General features: G+C 36.9%; 1 protein-coding gene and 2 non-coding genes across 3 annotated transcripts in view; 1 reads left to right on the forward strand and 2 right to left on the reverse strand.

Annotated features, from left to right (window-relative positions):
• The window catches only part of LOC111502964 (FERM and PDZ domain-containing protein 2), a 90,886-nt gene that overhangs the window by 32,205 nt on the left and 32,521 nt on the right, over positions 1-26,160 (reverse strand). Inside the window, exons 3-4 of the mRNA XM_074169194.1 lie at positions 24,200-24,387; positions 17,130-17,282 (exon numbers count right to left, since the gene is read on the reverse strand). Coding sequence (XP_074025295.1) covers positions 17,130-17,282; positions 24,200-24,387 — 341 coding nt within the window. The remainder of the gene's footprint in view (positions 1-17,129; positions 17,283-24,199; positions 24,388-26,160) is intronic.
• TRNAQ-UUG (transfer RNA glutamine (anticodon UUG)) lies at positions 22,456-22,527 on the forward strand. The gene has a single exon. It is a non-coding gene; the product is annotated as a tRNA-Gln (tRNA).
• Positions 25,006-25,077, reverse strand: TRNAQ-CUG (transfer RNA glutamine (anticodon CUG)). Its single transcript has one exon. It is a non-coding gene; the product is annotated as a tRNA-Gln (tRNA).

A 26,160-nucleotide genomic window follows, 5' to 3' on the forward strand; every position in this document is an offset into this window, starting at 1 on the left:
TATTTCTAACTAGAAACTTGTACAGCAACTTAGCAACTTCTTATGCTCCATAAACCTGGAATTAGACCTGTTTTCTGAAAATTGCTTACAAACATACCCTGGCAATTCTGCCCAGTAAAGAGCCATCCGATTGGAGACCAAAACACCACAACCAACGTAGATATTGAGTCGGAAACAGCGAAGACTTTTTTCTAACTAGAAACTTGTACAGCAACTTAGCAACTTCTTATGCTCCATAAACCTGGAATTAGACCTGTTTTCTGAAAATTGCTTACAAACATACCCTGGGAATTCTGCCCAGTAAAGAGCCATCCGATTGGAGACCAAAACACCACAAGCAACATTGAGATTGAGTCGAAAACAGCGAAGACTTATTTCTAACTAGAAACTTGTACAGCAACTTAGCAACTTCTTATGCTCCATAAACCTGGAATTAGACCTGTTTTCTGAAAATTGCTTACAAACATACCCTGGCAATTCTGCCCAGTAAAGAGCCATCCGATTGGAGACCAAAACACCACAACCAACGTAGATATTGAGTCGGAAACAGCGAAGACTTTTTTCTAACTAGAAACTTGTACAGCAACTTAGCAACTTCTTATGCTCCATAAACCTGGAATTAGACCTGTTTTCTGAAAATTGCTTACAAACATACCCTGGGAATTCTGCCCAGTAAAGAGCCATCCGATTGGAGACCAAAACACCACAAGCAACATTGAGATTGAGTCGAAAACAGCGAAGACTTATTTCTAACTAGAAACTTGTACAGCAACTTAGCAACTTCTTATGCTCCATAAACCTGGAATTAGACCTGTTTTCTGAAAATTGCTTACAAACATACCCTGGGAATTCTGCCCAGTAAAGAGCCATCCGATTGGAGACCAAAACACCACAAGCAACATTGAGATTGAGTCGGAAACAACGAAGACTTATTTCTAACTAGAAACTTGTACAGCAACTTAGCAACTTCTTATGCTCCATAAACCTGGAATTAGACCTGTTTTCTGAAAATTGCTTACAAACATACCCTGGCAATTCTGCCCAGTAAAGAGCCATCCGATTGGAGACCAAAACACCACAACCAACGTAGATATTGAGTCGGAAACAGCGAAGACTTTTTTCTAACTAGAAACTTGTACAGCAACTTAGCAACTTCTTATGCTCCATAAACCTGGAATTAGACCTGTTTTCTGAAAATTGCTTACAAACATACCCTGGGAATTCTGCCCAGTAAAGAGCCATCCGATTGGAGACCAAAACACCACAAGCAACATTGAGATTGAGTCGGAAACAACGAAGACTTATTTCTAACTAGAAACTTGTACAGCAACTTAGCAACTTCTTATGCTCCATAAACCTGGAATTAGACCTGTTTTCTGAAAATTGCTTACAAACATACCCTGGCAATTCTGCCCAGTAAAGAGCCATCCGATTGGAGACCAAAACACCACAAGCAACATTGAGATTGAGTCGAAAACAGCGAAGACTTATTTCTAACTAGAAACTTGTACAGCAACTTAGCAACTTCTTATGCTCCATAAACCTGGAATTAGACCTGTTTTCTGAAAATTGCTTACAAACATACCCTGGGAATTCTGCCCAGTAAAGAGCCATCCGATTGGAGACCAAAACACCACAAGCAACATTGAGATTGAGTCGGAAACAACGAAGACTTATTTCTAACTAGAAACTTGTACAGCAACTTAGCAACTTCTTATGCTCCATAAACCTGGAATTAGACCTGTTTTCTGAAAATTGCTTACAAACATACCCTGGGAATTCTGCCCAGTAAAGAGCCATCCGATTGGAGACCAAAACACCACAAGCAACATTGAGATTGAGTCGGAAACAGCAAAGACTTATTTCTAACTAGAAACTTGTACAGCAACTTAGCAAGTTTTTATGCTCCATAAAGCTGGAATTAGACCTGTTTTCTGAAAATTGCTACAAACATACCCTGTGGATTCTGCCCAGTAAAGAGCCATCCGATCTGAGACCAAAACACCACAAGCAACATTGAGATTGAGTCGGAAACAGCGAAGACTTATTTCTAACTAGAAACTTGTACAGCAACTTAGCAACTTCTTATGCTCCATAAACCTGGAATTAGACCTGTTTTCTGAAAATTGCTTACAAACATACCCTGGCAATTCTGCCCAGTAAAGAGCCATCCGATTGGAGACCAAAACACCACAACCAACGTAGATATTGAGTCGGAAACAGCGAAGACTTTTTTCTAACTAGAAACTTGTACAGCAACTTAGCAACTTCTTATGCTCCATAAACCTGGAATTAGACCTGTTTTCTGAAAATTGCTTACAAACATACCCTGGGAATTCTGCCCAGTAAAGAGCCATCCGATTGGAGACCAAAACACCACAAGCAACATTGAGATTGAGTCGAAAACAGCGAAGACTTATTTCTAACTAGAAACTTGTACAGCAACTTAGCAACTTCTTATGCTCCATAAACCTGGAATTAGACCTGTTTTCTGAAAATTGCTTACAAACATACCCTGGGAATTCTGCCCAGTAAAGAGCCATCCGATTGGAGACCAAAACACCACAAGCAACATTGAGATTGAGTCGGAAACAACGAAGACTTATTTCTAACTAGAAACTTGTACAGCAACTTAGCAACTTCTTATGCTCCATAAACCTGGAATTAGACCTGTTTTCTGAAAATTGCTTACAAACATACCCTGGCAATTCTGCCCAGTAAAGAGCCATCCGATTGGAGACCAAAACACCACAACCAACGTAGATATTGAGTCGGAAACAGCGAAGACTTTTTTCTAACTAGAAACTTGTACAGCAACTTAGCAACTTCTTATGCTCCATAAACCTGGAATTAGACCTGTTTTCTGAAAATTGCTTACAAACATACCCTGGGAATTCTGCCCAGTAAAGAGCCATCCGATTGGAGACCAAAACACCACAAGCAACATTGAGATTGAGTCGGAAACAGCGAAGACTTATTTCTAACTAGAAACTTGTACAGCAACTTAGCAACTTCTTATGCTCCATAAACCTGGAATTAGACCTGTTTTCTGGAAATTGCTTACAAACATACCCTGGCAATTCTGCCCAGTAAAGAGCCATCCGATTGGAGACCAAAACACCACAACCAACGTAGATATTGAGTCGGAAACAGCGAAGATTTTTTTCTAACTAGAAACTTGTACAGCAACTTAGCAACTTCTTATGCTCCATAAACCTGGAATTAGACCTGTTTTCTGAAAATTGCTTACAAACATACCCTGGGAATTCTGCCCAGTAAAGAGCCATCCGATTGGAGACCAAAACACCACAAGCAACATTGAGATTGAGTCGAAAACAGCGAAGACTTATTTCTAACTAGAAACTTGTACAGCAATTCAGCAACTTTTTACGCTCCATGAAGCTGGAAATGGATCTTTTCTTGGAAAATTGCTCACAAACATACCCTGGGGATTCTGCCCAATAAAGAGCCATCCGATTGGAGACCAAAACATCACAAGCAACATTGAGATTGAGTCGGAAACAGCGAAGACTTATCTCTAACTAGAAACTTGTACAGCAACTCAGCAACTTTTTATGCTCCATAAAGCTGGAATTAGACCTGTTTTCTGAAAATTGCTTACAAACATATCCTGGGGATTCTGCCCAGTAAAGAGCCATCTGATTGGAGACCAAAACACCATAAGCAACATTGAGATTGAGTCGGAAACAGCAAAGACTTATTTCTAACTAGAAACTTGTACAGCAACTTAGCAAGTTTTTATGCTCCATAAAGCTGGAATTAGACCTGTTTTCTGAAAATTGCTTACAAACATACCCCGGGGATTCTGCCCAGTAAAGAGCCATCCTATTGGAGACCAAAACACCACAAGCAACATTGAGATTGAGTCGGAAACAGCAAAGACTTATTTCTAACTAGAAACTTGTACAGCAACTTAGCAAGTTTTTATGCTCCATAAAGCTGGAATTAGACCTGTTTTCTGAAAATTGCTTACAAATATACCCCGGGGATTCTGCCCAGTAAAGAGCCATCCTATTGGAGACCAAAACACCACAAGCAACATTGAGATTGAGTCGGAAACAGCAAAGACTTATTTCTAACAAGAAACTTGTACAGCAGCTTAGCAACTTTTTATGCTCCATAAAGCTGGAATTAGACCTGTTTTCTGAAAATTGCTTACAAACATACCCCGGGGATTCTGCCCAGTAAAGAGCCATCCTATTGGAGACCAAAACACCACAAGCAACATTGAGATTGAGTCGGAAACAGCAAAGACTTATTTCTAACTAGAAACTTGTACAGCAACTTAGCAAGTTTTTATGCTCCATAAAGCTGGAATTAGACCTGTTTTCTGAAAATTGCTACAAACATACCCTGTGGATTCTGCCCAATAAAGAGCCATCCGATCGGAGACCAAAACACCACAAGCAACATTGAGATTGAGTCGGAAACAGCGAAGACTTATTTCTAACAAGAAACTTGTACAGCAGCTTAGCAAGTTTTTATGCTCCATAAAGCTGGAATTAGACCTGTTTTCTGAAAATTGCTACAAACATACCCTGGGGATTCTGCCCAATAAAGAGCCATCTGATTGGAGACCAAAACACCACAAGCAACATTAATATTGAGTCGGAAACAGCGAAGACTTATTTCTAACTAGAAACTTGTACAGCAATTCAGCAACTTTTTATGCCCCATGAAGCTGGAAATGGATCTTTTCTTGGAAAATTGCTCACAAACATACTCTGGGGATTCTGCCCAGTAAAGAGCCATCCGATTGGAGACCAAAACACCACGAGCAACATTGAGATTGAGTCGGAAACAGCAAAGACTTATTTCTAACTAAAAACTTGTACAGCAACTTAGCAACTTTTTATGCTCCATAAAGCTGGAATTAGACCTGTTTTCTGAAAATTGCTTACAAACATACCCTGGGGATTCTGCCCAATAAAGAGCCATCCGATTGGAGACCAAAACACCACAAGCAACATTGAGATTGAGTCAGAAACAGCGAAGACTTATTTCTAACTAGAAACTTGTACAACAACTCATCAACTTCATCATATGTTTGGTAAATGTTTCTGGAATACTAATAGCGAGAAAAAGAAATGCTGTTAGTGACTCCCTTATCGATGTTGATGGGATAGCAAGTTTTCTCGGCATGTCTGCTTACAAGTGCTTCCAACTCTGAAAAATACTCAGTTTCATTGATTTTTTTTTCAGTAAACTACCCAAAGCACAGTAAAAAGCACCCCTTTCATTCACAGAGTACCTATAAATATCCGTCTGGCGATATATTTTCCAAAGAGGTCCTCTCACGTTAATGCAATGGAGTTTCGCGGAGCGTGTTTGCTTGGGAGATTCAATTTCTCGAAAAAGCTCTCTCCCACATCTCCTACAAGAAAATCCTCTCAATTCGATACATGCATATTCTTCGCGTTGACAAAAAGTTAACTTCATTTGCAACTCCACTCCGTGTTGTTGTCGATTTATTTCACTCGAGGACGGGGAGTTTACTACGCTTCCTTGATTCTGATAGCACTTTGCTAAAGCACTTTCATTATACAAGGGTTAGGATTTATATATCCAGAAGATTATATGGAGTTAAATCACAGATGAATGAAAGGATCACAAATGAGGGCACTTTTCTGGCATCTCAGACTTTATATTCGTTAAAAACGTTGACTTCATCAGATGGAAAGTCAAAAAATTTGATTTGATTGATTTTTTTTTCCTTCGTAAGTTTTCTACACCTCTTTTTGTATAAAGAAGAATAAGTAGAACCCCTCTCAATTCTTACAATACTCAGTTCCATAAAACTCGCTTTCAGTTCCATAAACCTCGCTTTCTCAGTTTTTGTGATATCTGATCAAATTCCCCGCAAATGATGTCCTATAAATATCACACCTTTTTGCCTGCCCCAATTCTCGCCTAACATAAACTCATTATTATCCCCGTATCGGAGTTGCAGAAAGTTCGATCATTTAGACTTGCCAACCTGCTCACTTTCTGCGGATTGTGGATTTATAGCCTGCCGCGGATTAATCCGAATAATACCCCGCAACATCATCCCTCGCTAGCCCACAGCAGTAGATCGGAAAGGGAAGTGACGTGCGTTAATTCCTTATATTGGATTTTCCGCAGATTGCGAACCAGAATCAACACACAATCAGACTAAACTGTTGATTTTCTGTCGGCAATTTGCCTGTTCGGACATTTGTGGACGAGGGCCTACTCTTCGATGATTGGTTTAGATGATGAAGTCGAATCTAGGGGCAAACAAAAGAAAATCAACAATATGTCAGTGTCGATCACTTCTTGATATGAAGTGGGACGATTTTTGACATTGGTTCAAATAAAACGACTACACCTTGTCAAAACTAGAGAGCCATGAGAATTAGGTGTACCGCAGGGATCGGTTTTGGGCCGCTTTTGTTCCTTATTAACATCAATGATTTTCACAACTATATGAAGCCATGTCACAGTGTACTATTTGCTGACGATACATCATTGATATACTCTTCTATGAATCATTCAGCTCTTGTTGATAAGTCTATGGAAATACAAGAAAAAGCAGAGCACTGGTTCAGTGCCATAGCCATAGAAACATGATGGTTTCTATGGCTATGCCATTACCTGAATATATCGATGTATACTCATGTGAATGATATCTGATTTTTATTCCACAACGAATGTTTGAAATACAAACTGAGTAGAGAAAAGTATCTTCTATATGATTCAGTGTTCATATAGAAGTATTTGTTCCGAAAGAATTTTTTTCTTTCGTGTAATTCAATGTTTATATGAAAGTAGCTGTTTCAGGAGATCTTTCTTTCAGTTTATGCCTGAAAGTTACTTCTTTGCATGATCTACACATCCCTGTAAAGAGTTACTTATTTTCAAATTGATTACTTTCTTCCTTTCTTTGGAACATTCCCTCATTCTTTTTTTGTATCAAGATGGAGTATTAGAAAGTCAAAAACTTTCTTTCCCAAATATATCTATATCTAGTCTACGGCAGTCTACGACAGCTCCTGGCGAAAAGAATATCGTCCGAAAATAGGTGGAAAAAAGGAAAAAATATTGGAATTTCTTCTTCGAACTCCGCAGACTCTGTTCAGACCACAGTCACAGTTTCTTGAATCTCAAAATCATGCCAGTCTGCCGCTCTGAGGCAGAAATATTAGCCGAAGGCTGTCATTCTTGACTCATTCCACTCAGTGCACATGATTCTTGGACGCAAAGATCATATACCCCATAACATAATAATGACGTCATCGCCTTTTCCGGTGGAAATTGGAAATATTTCGGGTATATACCTTATTCAGCCAGGTAGGCTGTGCAAATATATTGAAAACTACTTTTTATGGAAAGTATAATAGAAATTCGAATGTAAAAACAATTTTGAGTGTTTGAACAACATCAACCATCAACCATCAATTATAAACGGAGTGCTTTTTTGTTAATAATCTCACACATACAATTATAAAAATTCTTTTGAGATTTGTTATACTGTACTTTTTGTTGAACTAAAACCCACAACACTTCACATTGTAGAAATAAAAATATAAATCATGTTCAAGTACAGGAAATTGAACATGTCCAGTTAAATGAAATTGATGAAGATTTTGATATTGACAAGGAATATGCTGTGTAGGGGGAAAAATTTCTCCACTTGGACAAATTGAAATAGAAGTCCAATACAATTCTAAAATGAAAATGTTGAAGTTTTGTGTTATAAAAGATAGCACAGTATCGTTATTAGGTCGCGATTTCATTTCTGCTTTTGATATGGGGTTTCCGGAAGTGATTATAACAGGAATGATTATAACACTTTTATTAACGAACTGAAGTTAAAATTTCCGGGAGTATTTTCCGATGACATTTGATGTTTCAATGAATGTAAACTGAAATTATTTCTCAAAGAAAATGTCGTACCAAAATTTTGTAAGCCAAGGCCACTACCATATGCTTTGAAATAAATAGTTGAAAAAGTGGTTGATAGATCAATTGCAATAAATATATTAACTCCCATAGAATATAGTCCATGAGAAACTCCTATCGTACCCGTACTTAAAGAATGTGGTACAGTGCGTATTTGTGGGGATTACAAAATAACACACAATCCATTTTTGATTGAAGATAAATATCCAATTCCTAGAATTGACGACTTATATGCAAAAATGAATGGGGGACAACAGTTCTCAAAAATTGATTTGAGCTCTGCTTATTAACAGATAGAACTTGAAAATGATTCGGCCAAATTAACTACAATATCTACTCATAAAGGAGTATTTTTTTATAACAGATTGCCTTACGGTATTAGTTGTGCTCCAGGGCAATTTCAGAGAATAATGGATCAACTATTCAGTAATGTGAAAGACGTTTGCGTTTTTCTTGCTGATATCCTCATTACCGGAAAAGATTTTCATTCACATGTCAAAAATTTAGAGTATGTTCTAAGTGTTTTACAGGATTGTGCTTTGACAATCAAAATTGAAAAGTGTACGTTTTTTGCAGATTCCGTTTTTTATTTAGGCTTTGATATCAGTAAAAACGGTTTACATAAATCTACAAAAAGATTAGAAGCGATTAAAATATACCTGTGCCTCAAAATGTATCACAAATTCGTTCATTTATTGGAGCAATACACTATTATAATCGTTTCATCCCTAATATACCCACAATTTTACACTTGCTTTATAATTTAATTAGAAAAAATACTGAATGGCGTTGGACAGAAGAATGTCAAAATTCATTTGAGAAAGTTAAACATATATTAAAATCCAATAATTTTCTAGTCCATTTTAATCCCGAACTTCGTATAAATTTGACGGTGGACGCTTCAGAATATGGAGTTGGGGCCGTTCTTTCACATATTTTTGAAAATGGAGTTGAGAGACCTATTTGTTTCGCGTCTAAAACTCTTAATGACCAACAAAAGCGATGGAGTCAAATAGACAAAGAAACATATAGCATAATTTTTGGAGTAAAACAATATTATCAATTTTTGTATGGACACAAATTCATTTTAGTAACAGATAAGGCTTTAATACCAATATTTGGCCCGAAAAAAGGAATTCCTTTTATGACTGCAAATAAATTACAAAGATATGCTTGTTTTTTGAGTGGTTTCAATTTCGAAATAAAATATGTTCAATCTATCCAGACTATTGCCGATTTTTTGTCTGGGTATATATCTAAAGTATATACATTTACAATGTCCGGATGGCCTAAAGAAATAAATGATGTCAATTCAAAACCATATTTCAGAAGACAACAGGAATTATCAGTTGTAAACAATGTATTGATGTGGAGACATCGAGTCATTGTTCCAGAAAATTTACAGAAAACAATTTTAGGTATGTTGCATAATAGTCATATGGGTATTGTGAAAATGAAGTCACTATCGAGGTCATATGTTTGGTGGCTTAGTCTTAACAAAGATATTGAAAACATCTGTAAGTCCTGTACAATTTGTCAGTCAGTTCAAAGAAATCCTAATAAAGGAATGTTACAACCTTGGCCAATACCTAAAGAGGTATGGGAGATGATTCATATCGATTTTTTAGGTTCTTTGATGGGTAAATACTGTCTTATTGTATTGGACGCCTTTTCAAAGTGGTTAGAAGTTTTTGTCATGTCCAGTATTACCACAAAACAAACTGTCGATAAGTTGAGAGAAATTTTTGCTCGTTTTGGCATACCAAAAATACTTGTGTCGGACAACGGTCGTCAATTTGAATTTTTTTTTTCAAAATGGTATCAAACATGTGACATCACCTGCATACCATGCAGCATCAAATGGCGCTGCAGAAAACAGTGTTAAAACCATACCAATGGTTTCATCCACAAGTCGATTCAAAAGTGGTGTCAGGTGTGGGGTTCAGAACCCTCTTTAGCAAATCAGATTACTTCATTGAGCAATCAAAAAAATAACTTTGTTCACATAGTTTGTTCTTAATTAATGACTCGTATATCCCCAAGAAAAAATGCTACACTTTCAGCTATCATTAACGTATCACGTTTGCTGCAACTACCAACATAAAGAGTTGCCTTCAGGCACTGCGTTCACTCCAAAAGGGCCAATTACGTAAAAACACTCCTCACTCCGTGAAAACAGTGCTTGCTCCACCTCATCACGAACAAAGGAAGCGATTCAATAAATAAAGCAGGATCGACGATTTATCTGGTCTACATGAATTTTATTTAAACTTTACTGCATGGCGTAGATAATTCGAGCGGCAATTGAAATGCGAGCTTTCCCGTTCATAAACTGATTATAATGTTTGTGACGTCGAAAGTTTGCGAAATTGGGAATTAATCGGATTTCCGTGACCCGATTCAGCGATGACAAAAATGACCGGAGGGCTGATTTCGGAATATTCCCGTGAAGTTATAGGAATTAGAAGAAGAATTACATGTGATAGAAAATATTTTATTCAACGTCTTTATACAGGGTGTGAATGAGCTCCAGGAATTCAGAATTGAAGGTATCCCACACCAGTGGCTGTGTAGTTTCCTCAATTCAAGAGACCAAGACGTTGCTCTAGATGACATTACTTCCTTGGTACAGAAGGTCGCCATTGGAGTTCCCCCCGGGTCAGTTTTAGGACCGATTCTGTTCATTTTATGAATGAATGATTAGGACAAATTATAAGTTCAGTCCTGTTCTACTATGTACGCTGATGACAAGTGATCTACTGCCATTTCAAATGTCAGTTACTGGTTCAGAGCAAATCTCCTGAATTATAACTTCGAGAAAATGTTAGAAACACTGTGAAAACATAATCATTTTGATCAATTCAATAAAAATATCAATACTGTCTCTCAAGTCAAGTTCTTAGGTCTTCACGTGGATAAGGGTCTTACATGGAGTACAGTCCAAACTGAATAGCTACTCGTATCAATTCCGAAATTATTATTATTATCATTATTATTGTTTTCACTTTAAATTCTTTTCTAACAAATTAATAATTTTGGACATGCTTTATTTCACTTAGAACGCCCGATCTGTCTATTAGCATTCATTCATTGCTTCGACACTCATCTTATCCATTTTCCGTAAATTTTCCCTCATACACTTACTGAAATTTCCCGAGTTTTCACCGTTCCGAACCCACGCGATATCATTTCCTTTCCATTTTCAACTCGTTCACCCTTCCATTGTGAATATGTCGGAAATGGAAAAATGAATTTTTCGTAGAAGCATTAGGGATATTGTTCGTAAGTACTGGACGTTTTCACGAACTGTACGTTTTTTCCGGAAATGAAAGGTGATGAAAACTATAGACACATTCACTCGCAATTTCAAATGGAAATGACCACCCCGTAATTTTTTTTCTGTATATGTTAAAGAGACGTCTGATTTTCGTTTCGAAAATGATGGGCAGCATTATAACGACGTCTCCATTTTTCATGGAGATAAACCCCCAAATGTCTGCATTTGATAGGCAAGCGACTTTGTTTTATATTTTGTAGGGATTTCTCCATCCTTCTGAAAAATCAGAAGACATTAAGGCTATTACTCGACATTTTGTCTAAATTAACAATCCATCAAAACCCATAAAACCCCATAATGAAGGAATGCTTCCTCTTTATACGGTGAAGTGGGTCGCAAAGTTTTTTTTTGTTCTGGTAATGTCTTTTTTTTAAGCTACAGAAGAATCCCGAATTACCACCCTCATCTAATAAAACTCCCGGGAAATTAATGGGATGGTTTATATTCTTCCTGCTGACGAATATTGCGTTTTTCTTCTATTTCCTGCATTTCCATGGTTCAGTGCGAATAATAATCTGATAACCTATCTCCTGATCCTCTGCAGGACCTTTAATTTCTCTTTTTCATTTCTGCATTGTTAATTCGTCGCTGTTGATGTACCTATGTTTCTTGCATGTTGTTTTCATTGAAATGTATACAGGGTGTAACATAAGTACATTAAAATATTCAAGTGACGTATTCCTGAGACAATTTAAAAAAAAAGTCTATATGAACTTGTGTCCGAAAATGCTCCGTGTCGGAGATACGGGGTGTTAAAATTTAATTTTTTTTGTTCGCTTTTTGAAAATAACTCTTGCAAAAAATAAGTTATTTGCACGAAATTCGGTACCCGGCGTTTTTTTGACGTGGGAAATCAAAATTACGTATACATTTTCATGTATACATGTACATTTAGAGGGCGCTGCGTACGCTGTCATTATTTATTTCAAATTGCCCCCTAATATGTTTTACCGTAAAAATAGGGTGTTCCATCGCGAGTGACGGACAGTGTATATCACTTTGGCCGCCAACCAAATTCAAGTGGTAGGTGCATTTTGAGCATTTCCATCAGTCCTGAGAGTTTCATCGTTCTACCTCGAATATTACGGAAGATACGGGGGTGTTTCCATGAGAAGTGAGACACACTGTATATTAGGATGTATCCTATTTGAATTGAAAAAATTTAATAAAAAGCAAATGTTTTAGAAAACGATGACAATTTAGTAGAAAGTGGAGTGGCCAGCTAGATCATCTGATCTCACACCGATGGATTTCTTCCTATGGGAAACCTGAAGTCGAAATTGTACTCTATTGAGCCTACAAATCTAGAAGACCTTCAACAGAGAATTGTTCGGGGATGCTGATTTCTGACTCCGGAGATCTTGAATAATGTACGAAACGCTTTCGAAAGTGGACTGTATTATTGTATGGAACTAGATGGATGTCATTTTGAACAAATTATCCGTTGATTTTCTTTCCACTGTTATTATTTGTTGTTGATTCGCTCATTAAAATAAGCGACAGCAAATTTTATGTTTTTTGTTGAATAAAACGTTCAACATTCAATTTCTCAATGAAGAATGAACCAATTTAATAGAGGGATGAAAGACCTCCCATGCCATTGAAAAAAATTGGGGGGTAATTGCTGACCACAGGGGGGTGAAGTTTCGGGTATGATTTCCATATCGAATCAGTCCCCCTAGAAATAAAAATTGACGTGTTCTTTGAAATGTTCGATTACATGTCCGTTTCTGACTTACAGAGGGGGGGTCAAGTTTTTGTTGCAACGTCCTGTATATATCGAAGAGCATTCGAAAGCATTCATCTGAAAATGAGTTCAGTGGGGCCTCAAAGCGGATTTCGGATTAAATTTACGTACACAAAAGTCGATACAATAGACAATGGCCGTTAGAGGTGCTTAGCCCGAACGCTGCAAAGGTTATTTATTATTTATTATTCATTTTACATGCAAATTTTAGGGATCGCGCGAGGGATGTTGAAAATTCGATTGGAAAACCGTGTTTCTCTTTATGAATTTATTATTAGATTCAGGGTGGAACATTTTTTTTTGTCGAATTCGATATTTTGTTAAAGTGTTCACGTAGATATATCGAGCTGACAATTTAAGCATTAATGATACAACTACAGGAAATGAAACAATTTCTGTTAGACATTGAACGAAAGCCGTTTTTGTGGAGAAAACGATAATAAAAATAATAATGATAAAAATAATAAAACTACTTTTATTGGCTAAAACTGTTTTTCCGTCATGGTAAGTCCAAGGAAGAACATTTGGTATACAGGGTGGGTCATCGAAAACTTGACCTGGAGGTTTTGGGTACTAATCTTGCAACTCCTAAAGAAACGCTCAGACAGGTCGATTTTTATTGGGAGGGAAATAGTTTTTTCCCCTATTTACAGCATCGTCACTTCAACCCCGAAGCAAAGGGGTGAACAACCCTTTGAATTTTAATAGGGAACTGGGAGCGAGTTGCACATCGTTTGAAAGATATTGGAATTCTCTAAACAACGGTGTATAGTTTTTTAATTTGGACGAACCCTATTATACAGGGTGTACCTGAATAAGTGTAAAACATTCAAGGAGGTGATTCCTCGTAGAAAAAAAGATAGGATCTATCTATTATAAGGATAATAAGACAAAAAGTTACATTGGAAATAAATTTTAGCAGAAGAAGATTTATTTGAAAAAGTAAAACTTGGATGTATATTATAAAACAAATAATTATTTGATGAAATTCACTAAAAAAACCTCTGTGTTGTATAGGTCAGTATTATATAGTTGATTTGTTCTTCTTGTCTCAATTTGTATATAGGTCAAACGCAAACAACTTTCTCCAAAAGAATAAACGATCACTGCTGTAGTTTTTTGATGGTAACAACAACGTTATGTAAGTACGAAATCATATCCAAAATATAAATTGAAAAAATATAATGCAACTCTTTCGCTGTTTGGAAAAAATGTGATGTTTTCTAAATAAAAAGAAAATTCATGAATTAAATTGAATACTCTCAGAAAAACATAGGTATTGCACTTTAGAAAGTAACATTTACACATGATTCTGAGCATTCTTGAGCATGTATTTTCCAAACCTTGACAATAATATTTCTATAGCTTCGAAATCGAATTAAACAAATCCAAAAAGTCCACTCGACGGTATTTCATCTGTAACCATAGATACCAATAACTGATTTGAGCATTTATGGAATTATTAACCATCGATTGGACTGAACATCAAACAATTTATTTTCCTGAAGGCAATAAATTGTGAATATATAATTGCTATTGTACCCAAGCGCGGTTATAATTGAAAACTACGCTCAGCAGGCGATACAGATGAACAAGGTAATTGTTTCAAAAATAGTTCCATTATTTTGCAACTTTTTCATATTAAAAGGCAAACAAGGGAAATACAAATACATCTGAAAGACTGAAGTTATGGACTACAGAGGAGAGGATGATTACTATTCAACTACCTCTGACTTCAGCCTGTAACAGAGTTGTTCAGATAACACCTACTAGTTAAAAAGTCATATACGAATATCTTCCTTAAGCGGGTTTCACACCATGTATGCAGAATACTCGGTTTTCTGCATTGGGAATAACTGGAGCAATACAGAAAACTCGAGCAATACAGAAAATTGTGTTCTCAGCGTTGGAAACAACTTGAGCAGAGCAGAAAAGTCAGTTATCTGCGTTGGCAACAACTCGAACAATACAGAAAACTGAGTTTTCCGCGTTGGGAACATCTTGAGCAAAGCAGAAAACTCAGTTATAACTCGAGCAATACAGAAAATGGAGTTTCCTTCGTTGGGAACAACTTGAGCAAAGTAGAAAAGTCAGTTTCTCCGGTGCGAACAACTTGAGCAATACAGAAAACTGAGTTTTCTAAATTAGGAACAACTTGAGCGAAGTAGAAAACTCAGCTATCCAACAACGCAAAAAAGTCAGGTTTCTCTATTGGGAACAACTCGAACAATGCAGAAAACTCAGTTTTCTACGTTTGGACAACTAGAACAACGCAGAAATCTCAGTTATCTGCGTTGGGAACAACTCGAATAACGCAAAAAAACTGGAAATAACTCGAGCAATGCAGAAAAATCACTTTTTCCGTTGGTAACTCGAGCAATGCAGAAAATCCTGTTCAGTGCATTGGGAACAACTCGAAAAATACAGAAAACTGAGTTTTCTGCATTGGGAACAACTTGAGCAAAGCAGAAAACTCAGTTATCCAACAACGCAGAAAACTCAGTTTTCTTCGTTGGTAACAACTCGAGCAATACAGAAATCTGAGTTTTCTGCGCTGGGAACAACTTGAGCAAAGCAGAAAACTCAGTTTCTCCGTTGCGAACAACTCGAGCAATACAGAAAACTGAATTTTCTGAATTAGGAACAACTTGAGCGAAGCAGAAAACTCAGCTATCCAACAACGTAGAAAAGTCAGTTTTCTCTATTGGGAACAACTAGAATAATGCAGAAAACTCAGTTGTCTACGTTTGGACAACTAAAACAATGTAGAAATCTCAGTTATCTGCGTTGGGAACAACTCGAATAACGCAGAAAACTGGAAATAACTCGAGCAACGCAGAAAAATCAGTTTTTCCGTTGGTAACTCGAGCAATGCAGTATATCCAGTTCAGTGCGTTGGGAACAACTCGAACAATACAGAAAACTGAGTTTTCTGCATTGGAAACAACTTGAGCAAAGCAGAAAACTCAGTTATCCAACAACGCAGAAAACTCAGTTTTCTTCGTTGGTAACAACTCGAGCAATACAGAAAACTGAGTTTTCTGCGTTGGGAACAACTTGAGCAAAGCAAAAAACTCAGTTTCTCCGTTGCGAACAACTCGAGCAATACAGAAAACTGAATTTTCTGAATTAGGAACAACTTGAGAGAAGCAGAAAACTCAGGTATCCAACAACGCAGAAAAGTCAGTTTTCTCTATTGGGAACAACTAGAATAATGCAGAAAACTTAGTTGTCTACGTTTGGACAACTAAAACAATGTAGAAATCTCAGTTATCTGCGTTGGGAACAACTCGAATAACGCAGAAAACTGGAAATAACACGAGCAATGCAGAAAAGTCATTTAAATGCGTTGGGAACAACTCGAACAACGCAGAAAATTCAGGTTTCTGTATTGAGAACAACTCGATGACTTCAAACGTTACGTTCCCGACTTTGATATAGTCTACCACAGTAGTGGACGAAACTTCAGGCAAAAAAACCAGCAGACCTTGACAAGAAAACCGAAACATCGCTTAGACATATTGAATCTATCGGCAGAAAAGTTGATGAAGGAGCGATTATGACGGGATTTCTGTCGAATTTAGATTTATCGATTGCGACTCAAAAATAACATTTCTGGTACACAACGACTATTTTAACTGGAACTGATTTCATATTATTCCGAACAATATCATAACCTGGCGTCCACTGATTCATCCTCGATTTTACATGAAACTTAAAAAAAGGAAACAGGTCAACGATCCACTGCAAGATTTCAACTCTAACAGTCAAGTCGGGAAAATCTGGATACAAACGGATTCCAAGAAGCTAGCCATCGAAATTGCCAATATAGATTCGAGCAATTTCCTTTAGCAAAACACGCAAACATACCAATATCACTCGAAACAAAATCCCTAAAATCCTACCCACCTATACGTCTATCGACCAAGAAGACATCCACTCCGGAATCGGATCCGATGGCCAACGACACCGCATAATCTCTTATAGAACCGAGAAATAAAAACCGCCCACTCGAAGGAGATTTCTCTACAGCGAGTGTTCCCATTACAATCCCAACACCTTAATCCTAGTGCTTTTATCCCTCGTCTCGAGTATACTCACGTCTAGCAGATGCATCAGGGAGGCTCTAGAGGGCGCCTGAAGACGCGTCATATCCGTCAGTACTTGACACAAATCGGCACTCAAACGGGAAGTGGCAAAGTGGCTGGTCAGGGCGACCCTCTTCACGGTCTCGCCCAGGGCAAAGATCCACATCTGGAAGGCGAAAGCAAATGAAAATCAAATTTATACTGTCTTCAACTATAAGGTTGGGTCGAAGGTATTTTTGTAGCTCCATATCTCAACTGACATCTACTTTCTCGTGGTAGTTACTAATCGATAAAGAATTTTGTACTTCATAACGGGTGATTTTTTTAAGAGGTAGGTATGGGATTTGATTTTCAAAACAACACAAAAAATTTGAAAAAATTGATGAAATCTTTGTTGGAATCGATAGAACGATCAATATAATTTAATATTTGAAGATGATTTCATGCAAATGTTGTCCGCGGCTCCGCTTTAGATGGTCCATGTGCAAGGTCCAATTTTGGCACACTCTCTCTCAACATATCGACCGGTATTTCACGTGTAAATGCTTCAATATTGGCTTCCAGAGCGTCAGTCGTTGCTGGTTTATCCCTGTAGACATGAGCCTTAACATGAACCTACAAGAAATAATCCAAAGGTGTTAAATCACACGATCTAGGCGGCCAATTGACGGGCCCCAAACGTAAGATGAACTGTTCACCGAAGGCGGCACTTAATTGGGCTATTGTTTCGCGTGCCGTGTGGCATGTGGTACCGTCTTCTGTAACTGCATTTTTAATGAATCGAGGATTTATATTTGCCCAGCACTCGCGAATGGTATTTTCCAGATGTTTTATGCCAGTAAATGGTCTACTTCGGTACACTTTTTGTTTCAGGTAACCCCACAAAAAAAGTCTAAAGGCGTCAAGTCGGGTGATCTAGGTGGCCAATAATGTTCGTTATTGGAAAACATTGTTACAAAGACTCATCCTGAAAATACACCCAGATTGAGGCTCGGGATGAAAAAAACTATGGCCTATAATGGAAAAGGTATTCGATTCTATTAACAAACTTGTGGAATTTCAAACGTGGAAGTCTTAGGAAATAGCAAGTGAATGAAATTGGCATTCGAAAATGTTATTATTTTCTATGGTATAATATGAATGGACACAACCGCACTTAGTTTTTCCTTATTTTGATTAAAAACCAGAACTTTGTAAGGCTCTTAACATTATATTGATAGAATGAAAAACATAAGAGCCTCCAATAAGCATTTGAAATTACCTCATAGATCAATAAGTAATTTTTTGTACTCATTTGTATTTTCTATAATATTATTGTTGTTTAGAATTTATAATAATAATAATAGTTCTATCGAAATTATTTGCATTTTTTTAGTTGCCTCTCCTTTTTCGAATTCAAAGGTTTGTTTGAGAAAAAAGCCAAAAGATTGAAACTTTGCATCAGTCATGTTAAAATTTTTATAGCACATTTTTAATTTCTCTCTAAAAATGTTCGTATGAGTAAAAATTTATCAGGAAAGTTAAACTCCATGATGAGTTTGTTATATATACATGAATTGATGACAATTAACCGAACTTGTTTTTTAAAATAAAGGGGATATCTGTCAAAAATAAGCAAAACGTTAACTTTATCCTAGTTGCATAAAATTTGGCATATGGATATAAAATTGCCGTAGACACAACTTTTTCAAGTAACTTTTTGTTAAATTCGATCTAGAAATGCATTTTTTCAATAAAAAAAAAGTTGAATTTGACAAACACTGAACGTCAGTGGGTCGCAGTTGGCCGCATAATTTTGAGTTAAATTTAAAGCACAAACAAGTGCTGAAGTTAAACTCCATTGAAACTTTTCGAAAAAAAAGTTTCCTATATAGTGCGCACTTTAATGGTGACACTGTAGATAAACCTCGTCTGTAGTTGAATCGATAGGCTACAATAAATAATCTATAAGCAAAGTCGGGAAGCAACTCCATTACAATTATTTTTATTGAAAAAAAATTGTTATTTTTATAACAAGTGCTTAAAGTGAGTGTTTTTTTAATGGCACCTAAAGGTGTTGATTTTTGACCATTGAAGGTGCTGGATCTACATTGATACCGCAAGTATAGAACACTACGGCCACCTCATACAAAAAAAAACAGATTATTTTTGAAATATTCAAGAGCTGTGGTCCTGAGAGATTATTTCGACATATTCTGATTCAAATTGCATTCCCAATATCCCCAGTGGATCGAATTATTCCTGTTCTCTGAAAACCTTCCCGTCTAATTTCGAACAAATCCCTCTGCAATCGATATCGGCCAAAGTTTTCGATTGAAGGGCTCCGAAGTCCGAGAGCTCGTTTAATATTTGCTATCTAAAATCTCGGACGAACGTCACTACGGGGAAGATTTAGAGAATCCGCTTCCGATGCTGAAGCAATCGAATGATTAGTTGCCTTCTGTCGATTCGGATGCTGCCCCAATAAATATGTCGGACAGTTTTCAAAACTGCATTTCGACAATGAAAAATGGAAAGAGGAACGGTCCGAGCAGAATGTAAATATTTCGATGGAATAATGAAAGGTGTGGTACATGCATTGTTCGACATACGATATCTGACAGGAGGATGAATGAAAAATATCTTTTGGCAAAGATATTTCGGCATTTGAATGGAATCATGTATTGGGGTGTCGGGTACATTAATGATCGAAATGTCAATTTTCCTGTCAGTAAGGCCCTGCACTCACGAGACGAGAAAGTTTCGTAGCGAGAGAGACTCAAGTCCAAGCGAGATGAGTATTTTGACCCACCACTCACGTGGCGAGAGGATTTGGTAGCGAAAGAGACTCGAACTCCAAGCGAGATGAGCGTTTTAGAACCTCTGCTCACGGGACGAGAAGATTTCCTATCAAGAGAAACTCAAACTCCAAGCGTGGTAAGCATTTCAGGCCCATTACTCAAGAGGCGAGAGATTTCGTAGCCAGAGACTCGAAGTCCAAGCGAGATGAGTATTTTGACCCAGCACTCACATGGCGAGAGAATTTGGTAGCGAGAGAGACTCAAACTCCAAGCGAGATGAGTGTTTTCGACCCTCCGCTCACAGGGCGAGAGGATTTCCTAGCCAGAGATTTGAACTCCAAGCGAGATAAGTGTTTTGAGCCAACTGCTCACAGCGCGAGAAGATTTTGTAGCGAGAGAAATTTAAACTCCCAGCGAGATGAGTGTTTCGAGCCGTCGACTACTTACGGGCGAGATATCGTAACCAGAGACTCGAACTCCAAGCGAGATGAGCGTTTTGAGTCAACTACTCACAGCGCGAGAAGATTTTGTAGCGAGAGAAACTCAAACTCCAAGCGAGATGAGCGTTTTGAGCAGACAACTTACGGGCGATATGTTATAGCCAGAGACTCGAACTCCAAGCGAGATAAGTGTTTTGAGCCAACTACTCACAGCGCGAGAAGATTTTGTAGCGAGAGAAACTCAAACTCCAAGCGAGATATGAGTTTTGAGCCGATTACTTACGGGCGATATGTCGTAGCCAGAGACTCGAACTCCAAGCGAGATGATCGTTTTAGGCCCACAACTCACGATGCTAGGAGATTTCGTAGCGAGAGAAATTCGAACTCCAAGCAGGATGATCCTTTTGAGCCCACTACTCACGGGGCGAGATTTCGTAGCCAGAGACTCGAACTCCTAGCGAGATGAGCGTTTTGAGTCAACTACTCACAGCGCGAGTAGATTTTATAGCGAGAGAAACTCAAACTCCAAGCGAGATGAGCGTTTTGAGCCCAATTCAAAACGTTAATTTCATACAGGCACTGTTTCTAGAGCGCTTCTATGATTTCTCGTAAGCCTTGTGTCTATTTAATGAAATATAACTCCTTTAATGAACCTTCAAACTTGCAATTACCTACATGCCCCCGTGATTTAGTTGCATTTGAGTTTGATAAACGCTAATAAAGAACCCAAGTTTCCTTCAATGGACACGTTAGTTAGTTCGCCTTAATCGAATTTTCCGGCGATTAAGTTATATTTCCTCGAACAAATCGAAGTTGTGTGAGAAAACTACGACACCAAGTTGCAATTTACAAAGTGGTTTTCTCGAGGATACGGGACCAAAAGTTCACCCTCCAATAAAATACAATATGTCGATGGCTTAGCGGTGCAATAATCTGGATTTATTTTATTTGCCAGAGTCGATACTTTTCTTCTTTTTTCGATGTTTATGAGAAATGTCTGGTTCTTTATGAAGTTACTACATTCTTCCAATAGAGTGGAAAATGTGGCGGTGGATTTCTTTCTTGGAACGTTGTTGGGGATAAATTGCTTCCGAATGAGGGTTATTCCCTCGTCTGTTGAAATTTCGTCGAAATAAAATAAGTATAGAAATAAATCAGGGAAAACTTTCAGGAGTTCTAAGATGTTTTGAGTTTATCGAAGAGACAGATTTCTCATATACTGATTATAGACAGGAGGAAAGGAGTTTTCTTCAGGGGGAAGGTTTATCTTCAGTGATATAGAACCTTGTAATATACGAGTTTCTACGTCTCCTTGATGTGGCAACAATGTACACGCCGCTCCTCTCGTGTGATTTCTTCTTCAGTTGCAGTGGATTGATTCGCAATATTCCGCAGTCTATATTGCTCACTTTGATTCTATTACGAGACAACTATTATTCATGCTTGCACTTTCACAAATGGCATAACCTTAATTATTATTTTTTGGGAAAGAAAGTTTTTGGCTTTCTACTACTTCATCTGATACAAAAAAAAGGGATGAGAGAATCTTCCATTATATAATTATTATATTTGCCAGCACCATGACATATGCCATAATTTAACAAACCGACGGTCATAAATGTACTGACCCGTAACTTGATGGAAATTTGGGAATGTATACTTTGTTTTTTATATTAGGGGAAAAGCAGAAAACAGAAAAAGAAATACATAAGTTATGATTATTAGGCAATAAAAGAATTTGAAAAGTAAAAAACGAGATGCACAGAAAAAACTGGAAAAAGAAATCTCAGTAGTACGGGAAAGTTTCTTGAAAATATGTATTGAATGGTAATTCATTGACATGGGAAATGATTATAATACCTACTGAAATAAAAAAAATATTATTACCAAACTATTATTAGACTATTATGAAAATCTATAAATACCTACCTACTTAATATAGTCGATGTAAACGGCTGTTAATGTCCAGTACATCTGTATGTTTCAAAATTAATTGTTTCATTAATATTTTTTTGAATATCCATTCTGTGTTTCTGCCCCAATTAAAATAAATATTTGTTAGCAACTAAGAACTTATTTTAGAAGTCCTACACTGTAAAGTCGATCTTTTTTATTAACCGGTTCCATGGTGTAATGGTTAGCACTCTGGACTTTGAATCCAGCGATCCGAGTTCAAATCTCGGTGGAACCTACTTTTTTTTATTTCTCCTAATCTGATTCAAACTTTAATCAACAAAATCAACTGATATCATATAATATTTCGAGTGGAAAAAACCACGTGTACTGTTGGAATCGTTTATTATATTATTTTAATGTTGATATTTTCTCTGCCTATACGTTTTGTTTTGTATCTATTGTATCCAGTTGAGTTCAGTTGTTAATATAATATTAATAAAAAGTCATTACGAGAAAAGTCAAAACCTATTTTTAAAACGATAAAATAATAAGAATCCATCCCATTTACAACATTTGGCGACCGTGACAGGACATAAAAGATGGATAGTTTGAAGAAAAATAGGCAGCAGTTGAGGAGACTTTTCAAAATATCAGTCGAAGCGCTAGATGGAGCTTTGAAGCTGAAAGATTCAACTGAAGAGGATTACCCATTTCTACTGAGACAATTGGAGGATAAGAGTAACGGATTATTCGAGGCAGATGAAGGAATTAAAGAAAAATTGTTATTAGAAGCCAGCGGTGATATTGAATTAGACGAGGAGGTAGAATATTACAGAGACGAGCTGATAAAATATGTATCCAAATCCAAATAATCCAGTCATTTTAGGTTTTTTAAACCTCAATCCGCGGAAAAATTCCTACTGAGCTGAATTTTGGTATAGACCTTCATTATGGCGTTTTAATGAAGATGTGTAAAATCGACATCGATATCGTGCCGGCTGAAACAGTTATAAGGGTCCAAAGGTCACGAAAATCAGTTTTTCGCGAATATCTCGCGATCTATGGCTCGGAGGTCAATTATAAAAATTATTCCTCATACGATTATCTACAAAAAGTGTTTTCTGCATGTTTCTGTAAAGTCAACCGTTTGTTTTCGGACTAGAGCGCTGAGAAACCGAGTAGAATGCACTCTTTTATCAATGTAACTTCTAACTTCTACTCGGGCATTTTGTGACAAATATACTTATATTATAGAGGTTTTGGAACTTAGTAAAATCTACCATATATAATACAAATGACCTCCATATTAGGAAATATATTGATTATTTACCAAACAATTTTGGTCATAATACTGTTGTCATTTTTGCTGGTTACTCCGATACCAGTGAAAATATCAAAGCGATGGAACAACTAAGACGAAACGCAGCCGTTTCCGTGAGGTGCACTTCAATGAATCGATGGAAGTTTCTATAAATCAGAATGTGGATGTAAAAAAGTTGGATTTAGATGTTCTAAAGCTGGTGGACATTGTCGTGGTCAGTCATGCTTATACGCAGAGTCCACTAGTGAAGAAAATGATGAAGATGTTGATTTAAATACAGGCATAAGTCCACTCGATGCTTTGGCAGCAACTTTTGATGAAGTTGAAATTGAGGATATCGACGACGAATGAATATACAAGAAAATTATATACAAACATATTTTCCCCTATTTTTCAATGTACAAATAAAAAATTATTGAGCATAAAATAAAAATAGCCTTTTATTACAGTTCATGGATTATGCCTACGGGGTAAACCATGTAAAAAAAGGCTTCTTGCATTCTACTTCAAAGGACTTTATAGAAAAATGCAAGATACATATTTTGTAGATAATCGTATGGGGAATCATTTTTATAATGACCTTCATTGACCTCCGAACAATTGAATACTGTAACTAAATAATGATGTCTATGGAAATGTCTCCTACCTTCTCCATTTCGTTGTCAGTGAATTTTCTGTTGGATCTATACTCTGGCGCTATATAACCAGCCAGATGTCGGGGGGCTCCCCCACCTTTCACGCTATGATTGATGCACAACTTGACTCTCCCCCTAGAAGACAAAAGCAGTGTTGAGGGGGTCACGAGAGGAATGCACGAGGCGTTAGCAGTGCCATCTGTAAAAAAAATATTGAATCAATATTTCTGTCAATTGCATGGGCATCCTGCTGTCCATGACTGACATCAAAAAATGAACCTTGGAATTTGTCAATAACGCCATGTGTTGAAGTTTCTTTCGCGCATAGATTCAATCATTTTCATTATGAATTATGTATTGGAAGATATGGTGCAAATGGTCTATGCTTTAGGGTTTAAAAAAACAGCATTTGAAAACTGTAATTTTCTCTTTATCGAATACTCATATTGAATTAATCAAAAATATTTTTCTTGATAGCGGTTGAATCAACATTCGAAAACGAATGAGTCTTGATTTTTTCAAATTAGACACTCTTTATTTTATTTTACATCGTAACCTTCCCTTGAAGAATTTCCCTTTTATTTTAAGGTGAATCCAATCGACCATTGCCAACTCGTAATTTCATTTGAAAATATTAATATACTACTTGATATTAACCTATAGTTTTTAAGCATTTCCACGGTTCATTTAATTTTTGCTCAGTTTACCCAAAAATTCGAGGTAATTTATGATTATAAAAATTGAGGTATTCATTTTTCATACTTAATATATATAAATCAAACATATAGTTAAGAAAATAAATTAAAAAAAAAAAGTCAGGTTCCACCGAGATTTGAACTCGGATCGCTGGATTCAGAGTCCAGAGTGCTAACCATTACACCATGGAACCTGTACTAGAAAATATTCGAAAAGTATTTATAAGGAATCTACTTTTGGATGTGTAAATTGTGTATTTTTTTTAATCAGCACTCAAATAAATTCAATGATCTGTGATGTTCAAAACAGGACTGATCTGGAAATTAGCGGAATATTTTATACAGAATCGACAATGTTTGGAAATTTGAAAATTATTGGGCGAAATTAGGTAATGTTCTTTCATTTGAGTTCTGGAATGTAAATTAAAGTAAAAAAGTTAAAGGTTGGTTGACTTGTGTAACTTGTTATTTGATACCTAATTCTTAATTTTTCTGCATGAACATGTGTCTATTGGAAAATGTGGCGTTGAACTTAAAATTGATAATTTTCACTTCTTAATTGTTAAGATGGATGAGGTACTTGAAAACATAAATGACACTTCTGACCTGCCAAGTTCCTTACGCACTACATTATTAGCTTCATTAAAAACATTGAATCTTAAAATACCAAAAACGAGAAAGAAATGGCTTGCTTTTAGACAGGGATGGAATACTGCTACGGCGAAGAGGGTATTTAAAAAAAATTATTATTCATTTGCAACCAATGTTTCAGTATGTTAAGAGAATCCGATATGTTGTTATTTATATCATTTCCAGTTATGTCGCTGTGAATAATTAAGAATTGTCGTCCGCAAATTGCAATATTTTGTCCTCAATACGGCCCTGCTGAAAAATTACATTCGGATTGGAATATAGTTTAGTTTCGAATACTACCTTCCTTCCCCAGAGCAAAACCTTACGTTTATGTCACGTATACTTGCACTTCAAACACTTGCCCTTGCAATTCCCTTTTCGTTCCTCGTTTCTAGGGATTATCCCCTCGTTCCCTTTGATACAAATCCCCGGAGCGATCTTGGATGACGGCATTGGCATCGTTAGTCATAGTCAGAGATTCGAGAGAGATATTCAACAGGGCAATCTGTCGGTTATACCGGCACTGGTTCATATTTCGTCGATTTCGTAAGTTGCCGCGTTAGAGACAGGATAATGAGAGGATTTTGAGGTTATACCCTCGATTCGGCACACGGAGGTCGAATTTTCAAGTAGCCGCGACAAAG

The sequence above is a fragment of the Leptinotarsa decemlineata genome, unplaced genomic scaffold, assembly GCF_025532065.1.
Source record: "Leptinotarsa decemlineata unplaced genomic scaffold, Ldec_3_MD MMD2_P_RNA_scaffold_5, whole genome shotgun sequence".
NCBI lineage: Eukaryota > Metazoa > Arthropoda > Insecta > Coleoptera > Chrysomelidae > Leptinotarsa > Leptinotarsa decemlineata.